A 17,937-nucleotide genomic window follows, 5' to 3' on the forward strand; every position below is an offset into this window, starting at 1 on the left:
TCTGTGGACTCTACCAGTAGGGGGACTCTGCTCCTAGCTGTGTTGTGTTGAGTTGAGTCTGTGGACTCTACCAGTAGGGGGACTCTGCTCCTAGCTGTGTTGTGTTGAGTTGAGTCTGTGGACTCTACCAGTAGGGGGACTCTGCTCCTAGCTGTGTTGTGTTGAGTTGAGTCTGTGGACTCTACCAGTAGGGGGACTCTGCTCCTAGCTGTGTTGTGTTGAGTTGAGTCTGTGGACTCTACCAGTAGGGGGACTCTGATCCTAGCTGTGTTGTGTTGAGTTGAGTCTGTGGACTCTACCAGTAGGGGGACTCTGCTCCTAGCTGTGTTGTGTTGAGTTGAGTCTGCGGACTCTACCAGTAGGGGGACTCTGCTCCTAGCTGTGTTGTGTTGAGTTGAGTCTGCGGACTCTACCAGTAGGGGGACTCTGCTCCTAGCTGTGTTGTGTTGAGTTGAGTCTGCGGACTCTACCAGTAGGGGGACTCTGCTCCTAGCTGTGTTGTGTTGAGTTGAGTCTGCGGACTCTACCAGTAGGGGGACTCTGCTCCTAGCTGTGTTGTGTTGAGTTGAGTCTGCGGACTCTACCAGTAGGGGGACTCTGCTCCTAGCTGTGTTGTGTTGAGTTGAGTCTGCGGACTCTACCAGTAGGGGGACTCTGCTCCTAGCTGTGTTGTGTTGAGTTGAGTCTGTGGACTCTACCAGTAGAGGGACTCTGCTCCCAGCTGTGTTGTGTTGAGTTGAGTCTGTGGACTCTACCAGTAGGGGGACTCTGCTCCTAGCTGTGTTGTGTTGAGTTGAGTCTGTGGACTCTACCAGTAGGGGGACACTGATCCTAGCTGTGTTGTGTTGAGTTGAGTCTGTGGACTCTACCAGTAGGGGGACTCTGCTCCTAGGTGAGTTGAGTTCTGCTCTGGGCTTCCTCTGTGTCTTCTCCTCCCATTTCCTGCAGGCTCCTCCCCCCTGCTAGCACCACAGCCCTCTGGGCTACGTTGGCCATCCAGGGGTGAGAGGGGGGCGGGCTGTCAGAGCCAGTGTGGAGCAGACAGCAGCAGCCACACACATCGCTCTCAGTAACTGCTCGTAGTTACACACACACATCGCTCTCAGTAACACACACACACTGCTCGTAGTTACACACACACGCAGACATAAGGGAAACAAGACATAGGGGAAACAAGACATCAGGGAAACAAGACATCGGGGAAACAAAACATCAGGGAAGCGCTGAGAGGAAAGGAGAGAACAGGGGAGAAGAGGAGGTGCAGAGCTGAAGGGATTGTCATCTTCCTCTGTGTGGATATCTCTGGATCGCTGGGTTTCCTTTTCCACGCCTTGACTGGAGTTTCTAGTGGATTCCTTCTCTGATCCTCCTCATGTTATTTCACTGGAGGTGAACGGCAGACAGTGCTTCAGTTTCTGTTCCAGACCACCCTCCTATCTCTCCCTCTCTTTCTCGCTCCAGCCCAGCTACGACGTCCGTCCTTCCCTCTCTCCTCTCCTCCTCTTCTCCCTCCTTCCCTCTCTCTTCTCCTCCTCTTCTCCCTCCTTCCCTCTCTCCTCTCCTCCTCTTCCCTCCTTCCCTCTCTCCTCTCCTCCCTCCTTCCCTCTCTCCTCTCCTCCTCTTCCCTCCTTCCCTCTCCTCCTCTTCTCCCTCCTTCCCTCTCTCCTCTCCTCCTCTTCCCTCCTTCCCTCTCTCCTCTCCTCCTCTTCCCTCTCCTTCTCTCTCTCCTCTCTTCCTCCTGGCTAGGAGAGGGGGATACTGGGACTCTAACTGACCAGACAGACAGAAGAACAGCTAGAGGTCCCATCCATCACACTCTCTCTCTCCATCCCTCTCTCTCTCTTGCGTCTCTCTGTGTGAGAAGAGGATCTTGCCTCCAACCCAACCCAGGGATCGGAACCAGGGGTCCAGACCAAGAGGGAGTTACTGTGTTACTGTAACCCAGCCAGAGAGACTCTGTCTCCTGCAACGACCAGAAGGATTCCAGCTACATGGGCAAACGCTTGGAACAGAAACAGATGTACCCCCAATACATCTACTATTACCCCCACTATCTCCAGACTAAGGTAGGATGGTTCAGGGTCTCTCCTCTATCTTACCCCCACTATCTCCAGACTAAGGTAGGATGGTTCAGGGTCTCTCCTCTATCTTACCCCCACACTACCCCCACTATCTCCAGACTAAGGCAGGATGGTTCAGGGTCTCTCCTCTATCTTACCCCCACACTACCCCCACTATCTCCAGACTAAAGGAGGATGGTTCAGGGTCTCTCCTCTATCTTACCCCCACACTACCCCCACTATCTCCAGACTAAAGTAGGATTTCTAAATTAGGTAGTACATCATCAGTTCCTCTTGTCATGTCAGTCATTGCAGACCTTAGAGAGTTGTTTATAACTTGTCAGAAATGTCCAGATCTACTAGCCCATGTCAGCGAACGCTGTGTTCCTCACTGCTGGAAGGGGGGCCACGAGTGAAAAGGTTTGGGAACCCCTGATCTAAGGTATAGTGCTTCATGCTTCCTCCTCTGTTCATTACTGACCCCAGCTAGTCTCGACTCTCATACTAGAGCCACTATCTGTAGTCTCAGGTACAGTACAGGATATGGTATAGTGCTGCTGGATGTCTCTACAGTACAGACTATGGTATGGTGCTGCTGGATGGCTCTACAGTACAGACTATGGTATGGTGCTGCTGGATGTCTCTACAGTACAGACTATGGTATAGTGCTGCTGGATGTCTCTACAGTACAGACTATGCTATAGTGCTGCTGGTTGTCTCTACAGTGCAGACTATGCTATAGTGCTGCTGGTTGTCTCTACAGTGCAGACTATGGTATAGTGCTGCTGGATGTCTCTACAGTACAGACTATGGTATAGTGCTGCTGGATGTCTCTACAGTACAGGCTATGGAATGGTGCTGCTGGATGTCTCTACAGTACAGACTATGGTATAGAGCTGCTGGATGTCTCTACAGTACAGGCTATGTTATGGTGCTGCTGGATGTCTCTACAGTACAGACTATGGTATGGTGCTGCTGGATGTCTCTACAGTACAGGCTATGGAATGGTGCTGCTGGATGTCTCTACAGTACAGACTATGGTATAGAGCTGCTGGATGTCTCTACAGTACAGGCTATGTTATGGTGCTGCTGGATGTCTCTACAGTACAGACTATGGTATGGTGCTGCTGGATGTCTCTACAGTACAGACTATGGTATAGTTCTGCTGGATGTCTCTACAGTACAGACTATGATAGAGTGCTGCTGGGCATCTTTACAGTACAGACAATGGTATAGTGCTGCTGGATGTTTCTGCTGGCTCTCATCACCTCTCTCTTAGTCCATACTAGTCCCACTCTGTTCCTACAGCTGGTTCTCTCTCAGTCCATACTAGTCCCACTCTGTCCCTACAGCTGGTTCTGTTTCTTAGTCCATCTCCAGGCTCAGTTACAGAGCATTGAGCCCCCCCCCCCCCCCCCCTTCCAGTCTGACACTACTCTGACTGTCACTGTTTCATCTGATGACAGCTCTGTTTAGGCTACACCCCCTGTCATCACCAGTCTAACACTACTTTCACATTCCTCTCTGCTGATTTGAATATGTGTACAGTGGTGTCAGTCCTCCTGTCCATTCTCTCTATATTTCTCTCTCTTTCCTCCCCCTCTCCCTCTCTTATTCCCAGTCAGCTCTCTCTGAGCTCTCTGTCTGGCCAAGCTTCTCATCTTCCATTAGTGTCAGGAACTGCAACAGGCATCTACCGATGGGGTCTGGTCAAAAGCAGTGCACTATATAGTGAATAAGGTGCCATTTGAGACACATCCCAGGTCTTTGGTCCCTTCTACAGCAGAGCTTTCTGTCTGTCATTAAACCAAGCTGGGACCCTGGCTATATAGAGAAGGGTTTGATTTCATAGATATTGATTTGTGGGTGTGTGTGTGTGTGTGTGTGTGTGTGTGTGTGTGTGTGTGCATATCTTCCCCATCTCTTAGAGAGAGGCCTGGACCACCCTACCCTCAGGCTGTTTCTCACACAACTGGCTGGCTAGATGTACAGGGAGATTAATGTACACACACACACACACACACAGCTCCTCAGAGACCACTGGCTGGCTAGATGTACAGGGAGAGACACTTGCTGTACATAATACATGAACTCATTGGATAACATCTCAAATGGCATTTTTCATGTATGGTGTAAAAAGTAGGCAGTAGTGAATCCTTGCCAGTAGGCTACATGTATCTGTTATAGCATGGGAAAAATTAACTGAGCCCTGACACTGTTGAAGTACTGTTGTAATGTTGTTACAGCAGGAGAGGATACTGTTAGAAGAGGCTTGAAATGGTTTGAAATGGTTTGTTCAGGAGCAGTAGCGGTGTTGTTGAAAACTGTCAGTCTTCATTAAGGCAGTGTGCTGCTTGTCTGTTCTCCTGATTTAAATGGGTTTGTAGTAGCTAGACGCAACGGCTGTTGCTCTCCACCCTCACTCTCGCTCTCCACCCTCACTCTCGCTCTGTCCCTCTCTCTCTCTCTCTCTCTCTCTCTCTCTCTCTCTCTCTCTCTCTCTCTTCTCTCTCTCTCTCTCTCTCTCTCGCTCTCTCTCGCTCTCTCTCTCGCTCTCTCTCTCGCTCTCTCTCTCGCTCTGTCCCTCTCTGTCCCTCTCTCTCTCTCGCTCTCTCTCGCTCTCTCTCTCGCTCTCTCTCGCTCTGTCCCTCGCTCTGTCCCGCTCTCTCTCTCGCTCTCTCTCTCGCTCTCTCTCTCGCTTTGTCCCTCTTTCTCTCTCTCTCACTCTGTCCCTCTTTCTCTCTCTCTCACTCTGTCCCTCGCTCTGTCCCTCTTCTCTCTCTCTCGCTATGTCCCTCGCTCTGTCCCTCTTTCTCTCTTCTCACTCTGTCCCTCTTTCTCTCTCTCTCACTCTGTCCCTCTTTCTCTCTCTCTCACTCCGTCCCTCTTTCTCTCTCTCTCACTCTGTCCCTCTCTCTTCTCTCTCACTCTGTCCCTCTCTCTCACTCTGTCCCTCTCTCTCACTCTGTCCCTCTCTCTCACTCTGTCCCTCTCTCTCACTCTGTCCCTCTCTCTCACTCTGTCCTCTCTCTCACTCTGTCCCTCTCTCTCACTCTGTCCTTCTCTCTCACTCTGTCCCCTCTCTCTACTCTGTCCTCTCCTCCTCTCTCTCTCTCTCTCTCCTCTCTCTCTCTCTCTCTCTCTCTCTCTCTCTCTCTCTCTCTCTCTCTCTCTCTCTCTCTCTCTCTCTCTCTCTCTCTCTCTCTCTCTCTCTCTCTCTCTCTCTCTCTCTCTCTCTCTCTCTCTCTCTCTCTCTCTCTCTCTCTCTGCTTCTGCAGAAAAGGGATGGGGCGGCAGGTAGCTTAGTGGTTAAGAGTGTTGTGCCAGTAACCGAAAGGTTGCTGGTTCTAATCCCCGAGCCGATTAGGTGAAAAATCTGTCGATGTGCCCTTGAGCAAGGTACTTAACCCTAATTGCTCCTGTAAGTCGCTCTGGATAAGAGCGTCTGCTAAATGACTAAAATGTAAAATGTAATGTAAAATGTAAGACAAACTACACACTCTTGTGAAGAGAGAAGGGATGGTAATGTTTCCTCCCTCCCTTTGAAGACTGTCCTCTCCTCTCTCATGGAAGACATAAACTACCACGGCACTGATAAACAATCATGAATTATGCAAATCATTTCCCATGCACTGAGTGGTGTTGATGTGCAGGGAGAGGGAGACTGGCAGTGAACGGCTGCATAGTGGCTACATGGCCACATGCTCATTAAGTCCTCAATCTTCTCTCTCTCCAGCTCTCTGACTCTCATATAGTGGTACAGGGAATGCAATGGTGGCTATTTCTGTCCATGAAGTCCAAAGGGTTTAGGTGTAGGTTGTCGTATCATATCCATTACTTTTTTTCAACATCTAGGAATACCAAAAAAGGCTTTATAAGTATGCTACCCTACACCCCCCCCCCCTCTCCCTCCTTTCCCACAATTATCTCTCCCTCCTTTCCCATATCTCTCTCTCTCCCTCCTTTCCCATATGTCTCTCCCTCCATCCTTTCCCATATCTCTCTGTCTCGCTCCTTTCCCATATCCCTCTCTCTCCCTCCATCCTTTCCCATATCTCTCTCCCTCCATCCTTTCCCATATGTCTCTCCCTCCATCCTTTCCCATATATCTCTGTCTCCCTCCTTTCCCATATCTCTCTCTCTCTTTTTCCCACTATGTCCTGTGCACCCTCTCTAACCATCTGTTCAGTGGGGTGGGATGTTGACTGCCTGCCTAAGAGGCTCTCTCTCCCAACTTATATCCATATATGTAGAAATTACCCTGTATGATTGATTCCATTCTTGTTTAAGAACCACTGGCTGCCGGCTCATTCCTCTCTTAGTTAAATAAAGGAAGAATGAGGGCGAGAGAGAGAGAGAGAGAGAGAGAGAGAGAGAGAGAGAGAGAGAGAGAGAGAGAGAGAGAGAGAGAGAGAGAGAGAGAGAGAGAGGTGTGTGGGGGATTTGAGCATATTCTCCCTATTATAAAGATAATTTCCCTATTGTATTATCAGAAAGTGCCTGTATTGCAGTGTGTGTAAACGATTTGATTGACTGGCAGTGAGGCTGATAAGGATGTGTCAGTCTCCCTAGTAGTCTCCTAGACAGCTAATAGTCTCCTAGACAGCTAGTAGTCTCCTAGACAGCTTAGTAGTCTCCTAAACAGCTAGTAGTCTCCAAAACAGCTTAGTAGTCTCCTAGACAGCTAGTAGTCTCCAAAACAGCTTAGTAGTCTCCTAGACAGCTAGTAGTCTCCTAGACAGCTAGCAATATCATAGAAAGCTTAGTAGTCTCCTAGACATCTAGTAGTCTCCTAGACAACTTAGTAGTCTTAGACAGCTAGTAGTCTCCTAAACATCTAGTAATCTCCTAGACAGCTAGTAGTCTCCTAAACAGCTTAGTAGTCTCCTAGACAGCTGAGTAGTCTTAGACAGCTAGTAGTCTCCTAAACATCTAGTAATCTCCTAGACAGCTAGTAGTCTTCTTAAAAAGCTTAGTAGTCTCCTAGACAGCTAGTAGTCTCCTAGACATTTAGTAATCCCCTAAACAGCTTAGTAGTCTCCTAGACATCTAGAAGTCTCCTAGAAAGCTTAGTAGTCTCCTAGACAGCTAGTAGTCTCCAAGACAGCTAGTAGTCTTAGACAGCTAGTAGTCTCCTAAACATCTAGTAGTCTCCTAGACAGCTAGTAGTCTCCTAAACAGCTTAGTAGTCTCCTAGACAGCTAGTAGTCTCCTAGACAGCTTAGTAGTCTTATACAGCTAGTAGTCTCCTAAACATCTAGTAGTCTCCTAGACAGCTAGTAGTCTTCTTAGAAAGGTTAGTAGTCTCCTAAACAGCTTAGTAGTCTCCTAGACATCTAGTAGTCTCCTAAAAAGCTTAGTAGTCTCCTAGATAGCTTATTAGTCTCCTAGACAGCTTAGTAGTCTCTTAGACAGCTTAGTAGTCTCCTAGACAGCTTAGTAGTCTCCTAGACAGCTTAGTCGTCTCCTAGACAGCTAATAGTCTCCTAGACAGCTAGTAGTCTCCTAGACATCTAGTAGTCTCCTAGACAGCTAGTAGTCTCCTAGACATCTAGTAGTCTCCTAGACAGCTAGTAGTCTCCCAAACAGCTGGTAGTCTCCTAGACATATAGTAGTCTCCTAAACAGCTGGTAGTCTCCTAGACATATAGTAGTCTCCTAAACAGCTGGTAGTCTCCTAGACATCTAGTAGTCTCCTAGACAGCTAGTAGTCTCCTAGCCAGCTAGGACAGCATCTCTCTCCAGACACACACAGGGGCAGGAGAGAGAATAATACAAGTCATACAGGGTGCTGTGTCTGATACATATGTTTAGTAAAGAAGTACCGTGAGAATGAGCTGCCCCTAACCCGCTCTACCCTGGTTTACCCTGCTCTACCCTGGTTTACCCTGCTTGACCTTTCTCGACCCTGGTTTACCCTGCTCAACCCTGGATTACCCTTCTCTACCCTGGTTTACCCTGCTCCTCTCTGCTCTACCCTGGTTTACCATGCTCTACCCTGGTTTACACTGCTCTACCCTGCTCTACCCTGCTCTACCCTGGTTTAACCTGCTTCACCCTGGTTTACCGTGCTCTACCCTGGTTTACTCTGCTCTACCCTGCTCTACTCTTGTTTACCCTGCTCTACCCTGTTTTACCCTTCTCTACCCTGGTTTACCCTGCTCTACCCTGGTTTACCCTGGTTCACCCTGGTTTACCCTGGTTTACCCTGCTTGACCCTGCTCGACCCTGGTTTACCCTGCTCGACCCTGGTTTATCCTGCTCTAACCTGGTTTACCCTGCTCTACCCTGGTTTACCCTGCTCTACCCTGCTCTACCCTGGTTTACATTGCTCTACCCTGGTTTACCCTGCTCGACCCTGGTTTATCCTGCTCTAACCTGGTTTACCCTTCTCTACCCTGGTTTACCCTGTCTACCCTGCTCTACCCTGGTTTACATTGCTCTACCCTGGTTTACCCTGCTCTACCCTGGTTTACCGTGCTCTACCCTGGTTTACCCTGCCCTGCTCTGCTCTACCCTGGTTTACCCTGCTCGACCCTGGTTTACCCTACTCTACCCTTCTCTACTCTACTCTGCTCTACTCTTCTCTACCCTGCTCTACCCTGCTCTACTTTGCCCCACCCTGCTTCACAAAGCAGCACTAAGCAGACATCAGCACAGAGAAACATCTTCGGTCTGGCCACAGAATAATGGACTTATTGCATTTTTAATGCAGGCCCACTTTGTAACAACCAGACAAGCAGACTCTGATGGATCCAGGGCTTTTAAAGGTCCCGTTATGATGTTATTCATTGGCCCACTTGCTTTTAGAGCCGGGGGTTAAGTGCCCAACAAAGACTATATCAGTTTGCGATAAATAGTGAAGATCGAGGATAGTGCACTACTTTGACCAGAGCTCTACTTTTGAGCATAGCCCTATGGGATGTGTTCAAAAGTAGTGCACTACATAGGGAATAGGGACGCAGGCAGAGAGATGCAACCTCCAGCTGGGAGAAGAGAGAGATGTAACTTCCAGCTAGGAGTAGAGAGAGATGTAACCTCCAGCTAAGAGTAGAGAGAGATGTAACCTCCAGCTAGGAGTAGAGAGAGATGTAACTTCCAGCTAGGAGTAGAGAGAGATGTAACCTCCAGCTAGGAGTAGAGAGAGCTGTAACTTCCAGCTAGGAGTAGAGAGAGATGTAACCTCCAGCTAGGAGTAGAGAGAGAAGTAACCTCCAGCTAGGAGCAATGAGTCCATTATTCTGTGGCCAGACCGAAGATGTGTTATAGGACTTGGGCAGTATGTCTATCTGAATGTTATAGTGTTATAGGACTGGGGCAGTATGTCTATCTGAATGTTATAGTGTTATAGGACTGGGGCAGTATGTCTATCTGAATGTTATAGTGTTATAGGACTGGGGCAGTATGTCTATCTGAATGTTATATTGTTGTAGGACGGGGGCAGTATGTATATCTGAATGTTATAGTGTTGTAGGAGTTGGGCAGTATGTCTATCTGAATGTTATAGTGTTATAGGACTGGGGCAGTGTCACGCCCTGGCTCTGGGGACTCTTATATGTTGAGCCAGGGTGTGGATTTTCTATGTGTGATTTTCTATGTTGTGTTCTAGTTCGTGTTTTCTATGTTGGCCAGGGTGGTTCCCAATCAGAGGCAGCTGATTCTCGTTGTCTCTGATTGAGAACCATACTTAGGCAGCCTGTTGGCACTAGTTATTTGTGGGATCTTGTTCCGTAAGGTTTGTTTTGGTGTATTAACCTAGGACTTCACGTATCGTTTGGTTTGTTGTTTTGTTCGTGTTGTGGTGTACTTAATAAAAGATGTACGCTTACCACGCTGCGCCTTGGTCCGCTGCTTCATCTAACAACGATTGTGACAGAAGATCCCACCTAAATAGGACCAAGCAGCGTGTGCAGGAGCAAACGCCGGGTATGGAACAGGAGGTTACTCTGGTAGATGTCCTCCTCGGTTGGGGGAGAATCACAGAGGAGGAGGCCGTCCGCTACCGGAGGGCGATGAGGGAGGATGCCCAAGCAGGAGAGGAGAAGCGGCACCAACCGGGTCGTCGTCGGACAGGCGAGAGGCAACCCCAATAAAATGTTTGGGGGGGCACACGGCATGGACGACGGGGATGCTGGAGGCAGCTACAGGACGTATCGGCGGATTAGGAGAGGAGGCCACCAGGTTTGGGGGGCTGGAAGGGAGGTTGGCGGAGCCTAGAGGTAGAGAAGAGCCAACTCCCCGTACTCAGGCTAGGCAGCGTGAGACTGGGAAGGTTCCGAGTTATGCGGAGCTGCATACTGTGCCGCGAGTGGTCCGGCACAGTCCTGTACGTCCTGTGCTAGCACCACGCACGTATCGTGCTAAGGTGGGCATGCAGCCAGGACGGAGTGTGCCGGCTCAACGCTCGTGGCCTCCAGTACCCCTCCTCGGTCCTGGATATCCTGCGCCAGTGCCACATGCTGTAGTGCCAGTACGAGTGCACAGCCCTGTACGTCCTGTGCTGATTCCTCACACAGAGTGTGTAGAAATAGGCATTCAGCCAGGATGGGTTGTGTCAGCTCTTCGCTCCAGACCTCCAGTCCGTCTCCACAGCCCGGTCCGGCCTGTTCCTGCTCCCCGCAACAAGCCAGTGGTGCGCGTCGTCAGCCCGGTCCGGCCCGTTCCTGCTCCCCGCACCAAACCAGTGGTTCGCGTCGCCAGCCCGGTTCGGCCTGTTCCTGCTCCCCGCACCAAGTCAGTGGTGCGTGTCGTCAGCCCGGTCCGGCCTGTTCCTGCTCCCCGCACCAAGCCTGTAGTGCGCGTCGCCAGCCCGGTCCGGCCTGTTGCTGCTCCCCGCACCAAGACTGTGGTGCGCGTCGCCAGCCCGGTCCGGCCCGTTCCTGCTCCCCGCACCAAGCCAGTGGTGCGCGTCGTCAGCCCGGTCCGGCCCGTTCCTGCTCCCCGCACCAAGCCAGTGGTGCGCGTCGTCAGCCCGGTCCGGCCCGTTCCTGCTCCCCGCACCAAGCCAGTGGTGCGCGTCGTCAGCCCGGTCCGGCCCGTTCCTGCTCCCCGCACCAAGCCAGTGTTGCGCGTCGTCAGCCCGGTCCGGCCCGTTCCTGCTCCCCGCACCAAGCCAGTGGGGGGGGGGTACTGTCACGCCCTGGCTCTGGGGACTCTTATATGTTGAGCCAGGGTGTGGATTTTCTATGTGTGATTTTCTATGTTGTGTTCTAGTTCGTGTTTTCTATGTTGGCCAGGGTGGTTCCCAATCAGAGGCAGCTGATTCTCGTTGTCTCTGATTGGGAACCATACTTAGGCAGCCTGTTGGCACTAGTTATTTGTGGGATCTTGTTCCGTAAGGTTTGTTTTGGTGTATTAACCTAGGACTTCACGTATCGTTTGGTTTGTTGTTTTGTTCGTGTTGTGGTGTACTTAATAAAAGATGTACGCTTACCACGCTGCGCCTTGGTCCGCTGCTTCATCTAACGACGATCGTGACAGGCAGTATGTCTATCTGAATGTTATAGTGATGCAGACTTTAGCCATGATGCACACTTTAGACTTGATGCAGACCTTAGACATGATGCAGACTTTAGACATGATACAGACTTTAGACATGATGCACACCTTAGACATGATGCAGACTTTAGACATGATGCAGACTTTAGACATGATGCACACCTTAGTGCTACAGTATTCTGTCATGTCCTTCTCTGTCCACCCCGTCTAGCCTGTTTTAACCTGAAACCATGATCCAATCTGTGCCTCTCCTCCTGAAATAACCCAATCAAAACCAAGGACAGCTCTGGCCAGCCAGCCAGACAAACGAGTAGAGAATCCAAATAGATGAAGAGTAATAAATCTGAGAGGCTGTTCTGTTCCCCGGTCTCCCTCCTGCCCTCCCTAAAACAAATCAACAGAACTCACAAAGCCCTGGAGTCTCTCACCGCTGCAGCTTCGTAGCGCTGGAGCCTCTCACCGCTGCAGCTTCATAGTCCTGGAGTCTCTCACCGCTGGAGCTTCGTAGTCCTGGAGCCTTTCACCGCTGGAGCTTTGTAGCGCTGGAGCCTCTCACCACTGGAGCTTCATAGTCCTGGAGTCTCTCACCGCTGGAGCTTCGTAGCCCAGGAGCCTCTCACCGCTGGAGCTTTGTAGTGCTGGAGCCTCTCACCGCTGGAGCTTCGTAGTCCTGGAGTCTCACCGCTGGAGCTTCGTAGTCCTGGAGCCTCTCACTGCTGGAGCTTCGTAGCGCTGGAGTCTCTCACCGCTGGAGCTTCGTAGTCCTGGAGCCTCTCACCGCTGGAGTTTCATAGCCCTGGAGTCTCTCACCGCTGGAGCTTCGTAGTCCTGGAGCCTCTCACCGCTGGAGTTTCATAGCCCTGGAGTCTCTCACCGCTGGAGCTTCGTAGTCCTGGAGCCTCTCACCGCTGGAGCTTCGTAGTCCTGGAGCCTCTCACCGCTGGGGCTTCGTAGTCCTGGAGCCTCTCACCGCTGGAGCTTCGTAGTCTTGGAGCCTCTCACCGCTGGAGCTTTGTAGCGCTGGAGCCTCTCACCGCTGGAGCTTTGTAGCCCTGGAGTCTCTCACCGCTGGAGCTTCGTAGTCCTGGAGTCTCTCACCGCTGCAGCTTCGTAGCCCTGGAGCCTCTCACTGCTGGAGCTTTGTAGCGCTGGAGCCTCTCACCGCTGGAACTTTGTAGCGCTGGAGTCTCTCACCGCTGGAGCTTCGTAGCCCTGGAGTCTCTCACTGCTGGAGCTTCGTAGTCCTGGAGGCTCTCACCGCTGGAGCTTTGTAGCGCTGGAGTCTCTCACCGCTGGAGCTTCGTATACCTGGAGCCTCTCACCGCTGGAGCTTTGTAGCGCTGGTGCCTCTTCACCGCTGGAGCTTCATAGCCCTGGAGTCTCTCACCGCTGGAGCTTCGTAGCCCTGGAGTCTCTCACCGCTGGAGCTTCGTAGCGCTGGAGTCTTACCACTGGAGCTTCGTAGTCCTGGAGTCTCTCACCGCTGCAGCTTCGTAGCCCTGGAGCCTCTCACCGCTGGAGCTTTGTAGCGCTGGAGCCTCTCACCGCTGGAACTTTGTAGCGCTGGAGTCTCACCGCTGGAGCTTCGTAGCCCTGGAGTCTCACCGCTGGAGCTTCGTAGCACTGGAGTCTCTCACCGCTGCAGCTTCGTAGCCCTGGAGTCTCTCACCGCTGCATCTTCGCAGCCCTGGAGTCTCTCACCGCTGGAGCTTCATAGTCCTGGAATCTCTCACCGCTGGAGCTTTGTAGCACTGGAGCCTCTCACCGCTGGAGCTTTGTAGCGCTGGAGTCTCACCACTGGAGCTTCGTAGCGCTGGAGTCTCACCGCTGGAGCTTCGTAGCCCTGGAGTCTATCACCGCTGGAGCTTCGTAGCCCTGGAGTCTCTCACTGCTGGAGCTTCGTAGCGCTGGAGTCTCTCACCGCTGGAGCTTCGTAGCCCTGGAGTCTCTCACTGCTGGAGCTTCGTAGTCCTGGAGTCTCTCATTTTACATTACATTTTAGTCATTTAGCAGACGCTCTTATCCAGAGCGACTTACAGGAGCAATTAGGGTTAAGTGCCTTGCTCAAGGGCACATTTACGTCATTTAGCAGACGCTCTAGTCCAGAGCGACTCACAGATTGATGCATTCACCCTATAGCCAGTGGGATAACCACTTTACAATTTTTTTTTGGGGGGGGGGGGGGGGTAGAGGGATTACTTTATCCTATCCCAGGTATTCCTTAAAGAGGTGGGGTTTCAAATGTCTCCGGAAGGTGGTGAGCGACTCCGCTGTGTGTGGGGGGGGGGGGGGGGGATAGAAGGATTACTTTATCCTATCCCAGGTATTCCTTAAAGAGGTGGGGTTTCAAATGTCTCCGGAAGGTGGTGAGTGACTCCGCTGTGGGGTGGGGTGGGGGGGGAGGGGGAGGGGGAGGGGGAGGGGGGGTAGAAGGATTACTTTATCCTATCCCAGGTATTCCTTAAAGAGGTGGGGTTTCAAATGTCTCCGGGAGGTGGTGAGTGACTCCGCTGTGGGGTGGGGGGGTGGGGGGGGGTAGAAGGATTACTTTATCCTATCCCAGGTATTCCTTAAAGAGGTGGGGTTTCAAATGTCTCCGGAAGGTGGTGAGTGACTCCGCTGTCCTGGCGTCGTGAGGGAGCTTGTTCCACCATTGGGGTGCCAGAGCAGCGAACAGTTTTGACTGGGCTGAGCGGGAACTATGCTTCCGCAGAGGAAGGGGAGCCAGCAGGCCAGAGGTGGATGAACGCAATGCCCTCGTTTGGGTGTAGGGACTGATCAGAGCCCGAAGGTACAGAGGTGCCGTTCCCCTCGCTGCTCCAAAGGCAAGCACCATGGTCTTGTAACGGATGCGAGCTTCAACTGGAAGCCAGTGGAGTGTGCGGAGGAGGGGGGTGACGTGAGAGAACTTGGGAAGGTTGAACACCAGACGGGCTGCGGCATTCTGGATGAGTTGTAGGGGTTTAATGGCACATGCAGGGAGGCCAGCCAACAGCGAGTTGCAGTAATCCAGACGAGAGATGACAAGTGCCTGGATTAGGACCTGTGCCGCTTCCTGTGTAAGGCAGGGTCGTACTCTCCGAATGTTGTAGAGCATGAACCTGCAGGAGCGGGTCACCGCCTTGATGTTAGCGGAGAACGACAGGGTGTTGTCCAGGGTCACGCCAAGGCTCTTCGCACTCTGGGAGGAGGACACAACGGAGTTGTCAACCGTGATGGCGAGATCATGGAACGGGCAGTCCTTCCCCGGGAGGAAGAGCAGCTCCGTCTTGCCAGGGTTCAGCTTGAGGTGGTGATCCGTCATCCATACTGATATGTCTGCCAGACATGCAGAGATGCGATTCGCCACCTGGTTATCAGAAGGGGGAAAGGAGAAGATTAGTTGTGTATCGTCAGCGTAGCAATGATAGGAGAGGCCGTGTGAGGATATGACAGAGCCAAGTGACTTGGTGTATAGGGAGAAAAGGAGAGGGCCTAGAACTGAGCCCTGGGGGACACCAGTGGTGAGAGCACGTGGTGCGGAGACAGCTTCTCGCCACGCCACTTGGTAGGAGCGACCGGTCAGGTAGGACGCAATCCAGGAGTGAGCCGCGCCGGAGATGCCCAGCTCGGAGAGGGTGGAGAGGAGGATCTGATGGTTCACAGTATCAAAGGCAGCAGACAGGTCTAGAAGGACAAGAGCAGAGGAGAGAGAGTTAGCTTTAGCAGTGCGGAGAGTCTGGGTGACACAGAGAAGAGCAGTCTCAGTTGAATGACCAGTCCTGAAACCTGATTGGTTTGGATCAAGAAGGTCATTCTGAGAGAGATAGCAAGAGAGTTGGCTAAAGACGGCACGCTCAATAGTTTTGGAAAGAAAATAAAGAAGGGATACTGGTCTGTAGTTGTTGACATCAGTGGGGTCGAGTGTGGAGCTTTGTAGAGCTGGAGTCTCTCACCGCTGGAGCTTTGTAGCGCTGGAGTCTCTCACCGCTGGAGCTTCGTAGCGCTGGAGCCTCGGAGCCGGCATGCTGGGATTAACCTGTGTAAACTGTGGTTTGTTTGGTCTTCCAAGTATATGTACAGTGGGGAAAAAAAGTATTTAGTCAGCCACCAATTGTGCAAGTTCTCCCACTTAAAAAGATGAGAGAGGCCTGTAATTTTCATCATAGGTACACGTCAACTATGACAGACAAAATGAGAAAACAAAATCCAGAAAATCACATTGTAGGATTTTTTATGAATTTATTTGCAAATTATGGTGGAAAATAAGTATTTGGTCACCTACAAACAAGCAAGATTTCTGGCTCTCACAGACCTGTAACTTCTTCTTTAAGAGGCTCCTCTGTACTCCACTCGTTACCTGTATTAATGGCACCTGTTTGAACTTGTTATCAGTATAAACAACACCTCAAACAGTCACACTCCAAACTCCACTATGGCCAAGACCAAAGAGCTGTCAAAGGACACCAGAAACAAAATTGTAGACCTGCACCAGGCTGGGAAGACTGAATCTGCAATAGGTAAGCAGCTTGGTTTGAAGAAATCAACTGTGGGAGCAATTATTAGGAAATGGAAGACATACAAGACCACTGATAATCTCCCTCGATCTGGGGCTCCACGCAAGATCTCACCCCGTGGGGTCAAAATGATCACAAGAACGGTGAGCAAAAATCCCAGAACCACACGGGGGGACCTAGTGAATGACCTGCAGAGAGCTGGGACCAAAGTAAGAAAACCTACCATCAGTAACACACTACGCCGCCAGGGACTCAAATCCTGCAGTGCCAGACGTGTCCCCCTGCTTAAGCCAGTACAAGTCCAGGCCCGTCTGAAGTTTGCTAGAGTGCATTTGGATGATCCAGAAGAGGATTGGGAGAATGTCATATGGTCAGATGAAACCAAAATAGAACTTTTTGGTAAAAACTCAACTCGTCGTGTTTGGAGGACAAAGAATGCTGAGTTGCATCCAAAGAACACCATACCTACTGTGAAGCATGGGGGTGGAAACATCATGCTTTGGGGCTGTTTTTCTGCAAAGGGACCAGGACGACTGATCCGTGTAAAGGAAAGAATGGATGGGGCCATGTATCGTGAGATTTTGAGTGAAAACCTCCTTCCATCAGCAAGGGCATTGAAGATGAAACGTGGCTGGGTCTTTCAGCATGACAATGATCCCAAACACACCGCCCGGGCAACGAAGGAGTGGCTTCGTAAGAAGCATTTCAAGGTCCTGGAGTGGCCTAGCCAGTCTCCAGATCTCAACCCCATAGAAAATCTTTGGAGGGAGTTGAAAGTCCGTGTTGCCCAGCGACAGCCCCAAAACATCACTGCTCTAGAGGAGATCTGCATGGAGGAATGGGCCAAAATACCAGCAACAGTGTGTGAAAACCTTGTGAAGACTTACAGAAAACATGTGACCTGTGTCATTGCCAACAAAGGGTATATAACAAAGTATTGAGAAACTTTTGTTATTGACCAAATACTTATTTTCCACCATAATTTGCAAATAAATTCATTAAAAATCCTACAATGTGATTTTCTGGATTCTTTTTCTCATTTTGTCTGTCATAGTTGACGTGTACCTATGATGAAAATTACAGGCCTCTCTCATCTTTTTAAGTGGGAGAACTTGCACAATTGAGTGGCGCAGTGGTCTAAGGCACTGCATCGCAGTGCTAGCTGTGCCACTAGAGATCCTGGTTCGAATCCAGGCTCTGTCATAGCTGTCTGTGACCAGGAGACCCATGGGGTGGCACACAATTGGCCCAGGGTAGGGGAGGGAATTGCCGTTAGGGATGTATCTCAGTTGGTAGAGCATGGTGTTTGCAACGCCAGGGTTGTGGGTTCGATTCCCACGGGGGGCCAGTATGAAAAAAAAAAAAATGTATGCACTCTGGATAAGAGTGTCTGCTAAATGACTAAAATGAAAAATGTAAATAATAGTGTTGTTCATTCTAGGAAGTGTTTCTATCAGTAATTAATTCTATATAACTAACTGGTAGGAGTTCCTCCAGAGAGGTTCAGATCCTGTAGAGACAGAGGAGTTGGATAGAGAGAGGAGGAGAGGGTCCACAGTTGGTACTGTATAGTATAACTGGTACTGTATAGCTGCAGTGCATGTGTTTAGTAATGTAGTTTTGTAGCTGGCCTCTTAAATCACACTCATCTGTACAGGGCTCTGAGGATGTAACAAGGTGAGGAGGACGAAGCCAGGCGCAGGAGGTGTGAATCAAAGAATCGGGTTTATTCGTCCAATACAGCAGTCCGCAGCATCGCGTAAACCAAATACAGTGCAACTTAAATGCGTAATGGGGAAACACACGGGTGAATATCCCGGCGATAAAAGTCACATAATGCTCAACACGAGCTAGCGACACCTCCACATGGAACAATAACACACA

General features: G+C 50.7%; 1 protein-coding gene across 1 annotated transcript in view; it reads left to right on the forward strand.

Annotated features, from left to right (window-relative positions):
• The first annotated feature begins 1,647 nt into the window (after window positions 1-1,647).
• The window catches only part of LOC311107257 (RNA-binding motif, single-stranded-interacting protein 3-like), a 315,032-nt gene continuing 298,742 nt past the window's right edge, over window positions 1,648-17,937 (forward strand). The window contains exon 1 of the mRNA XM_084149737.1: window positions 1,648-2,066. Within this exon, the coding sequence (XP_084005863.1) occupies window positions 1,992-2,066 (75 nt within the window). The 5' untranslated portion in view covers window positions 1,648-1,991. The remainder of the gene's footprint in view (window positions 2,067-17,937) is intronic.

Source organism: Coregonus lavaretus, assembly GCF_964263955.1.
Source record: "Coregonus lavaretus genome assembly, chromosome: 3".
Taxonomy (NCBI): Eukaryota; Metazoa; Chordata; class Actinopteri; order Salmoniformes; family Salmonidae; genus Coregonus; species Coregonus lavaretus.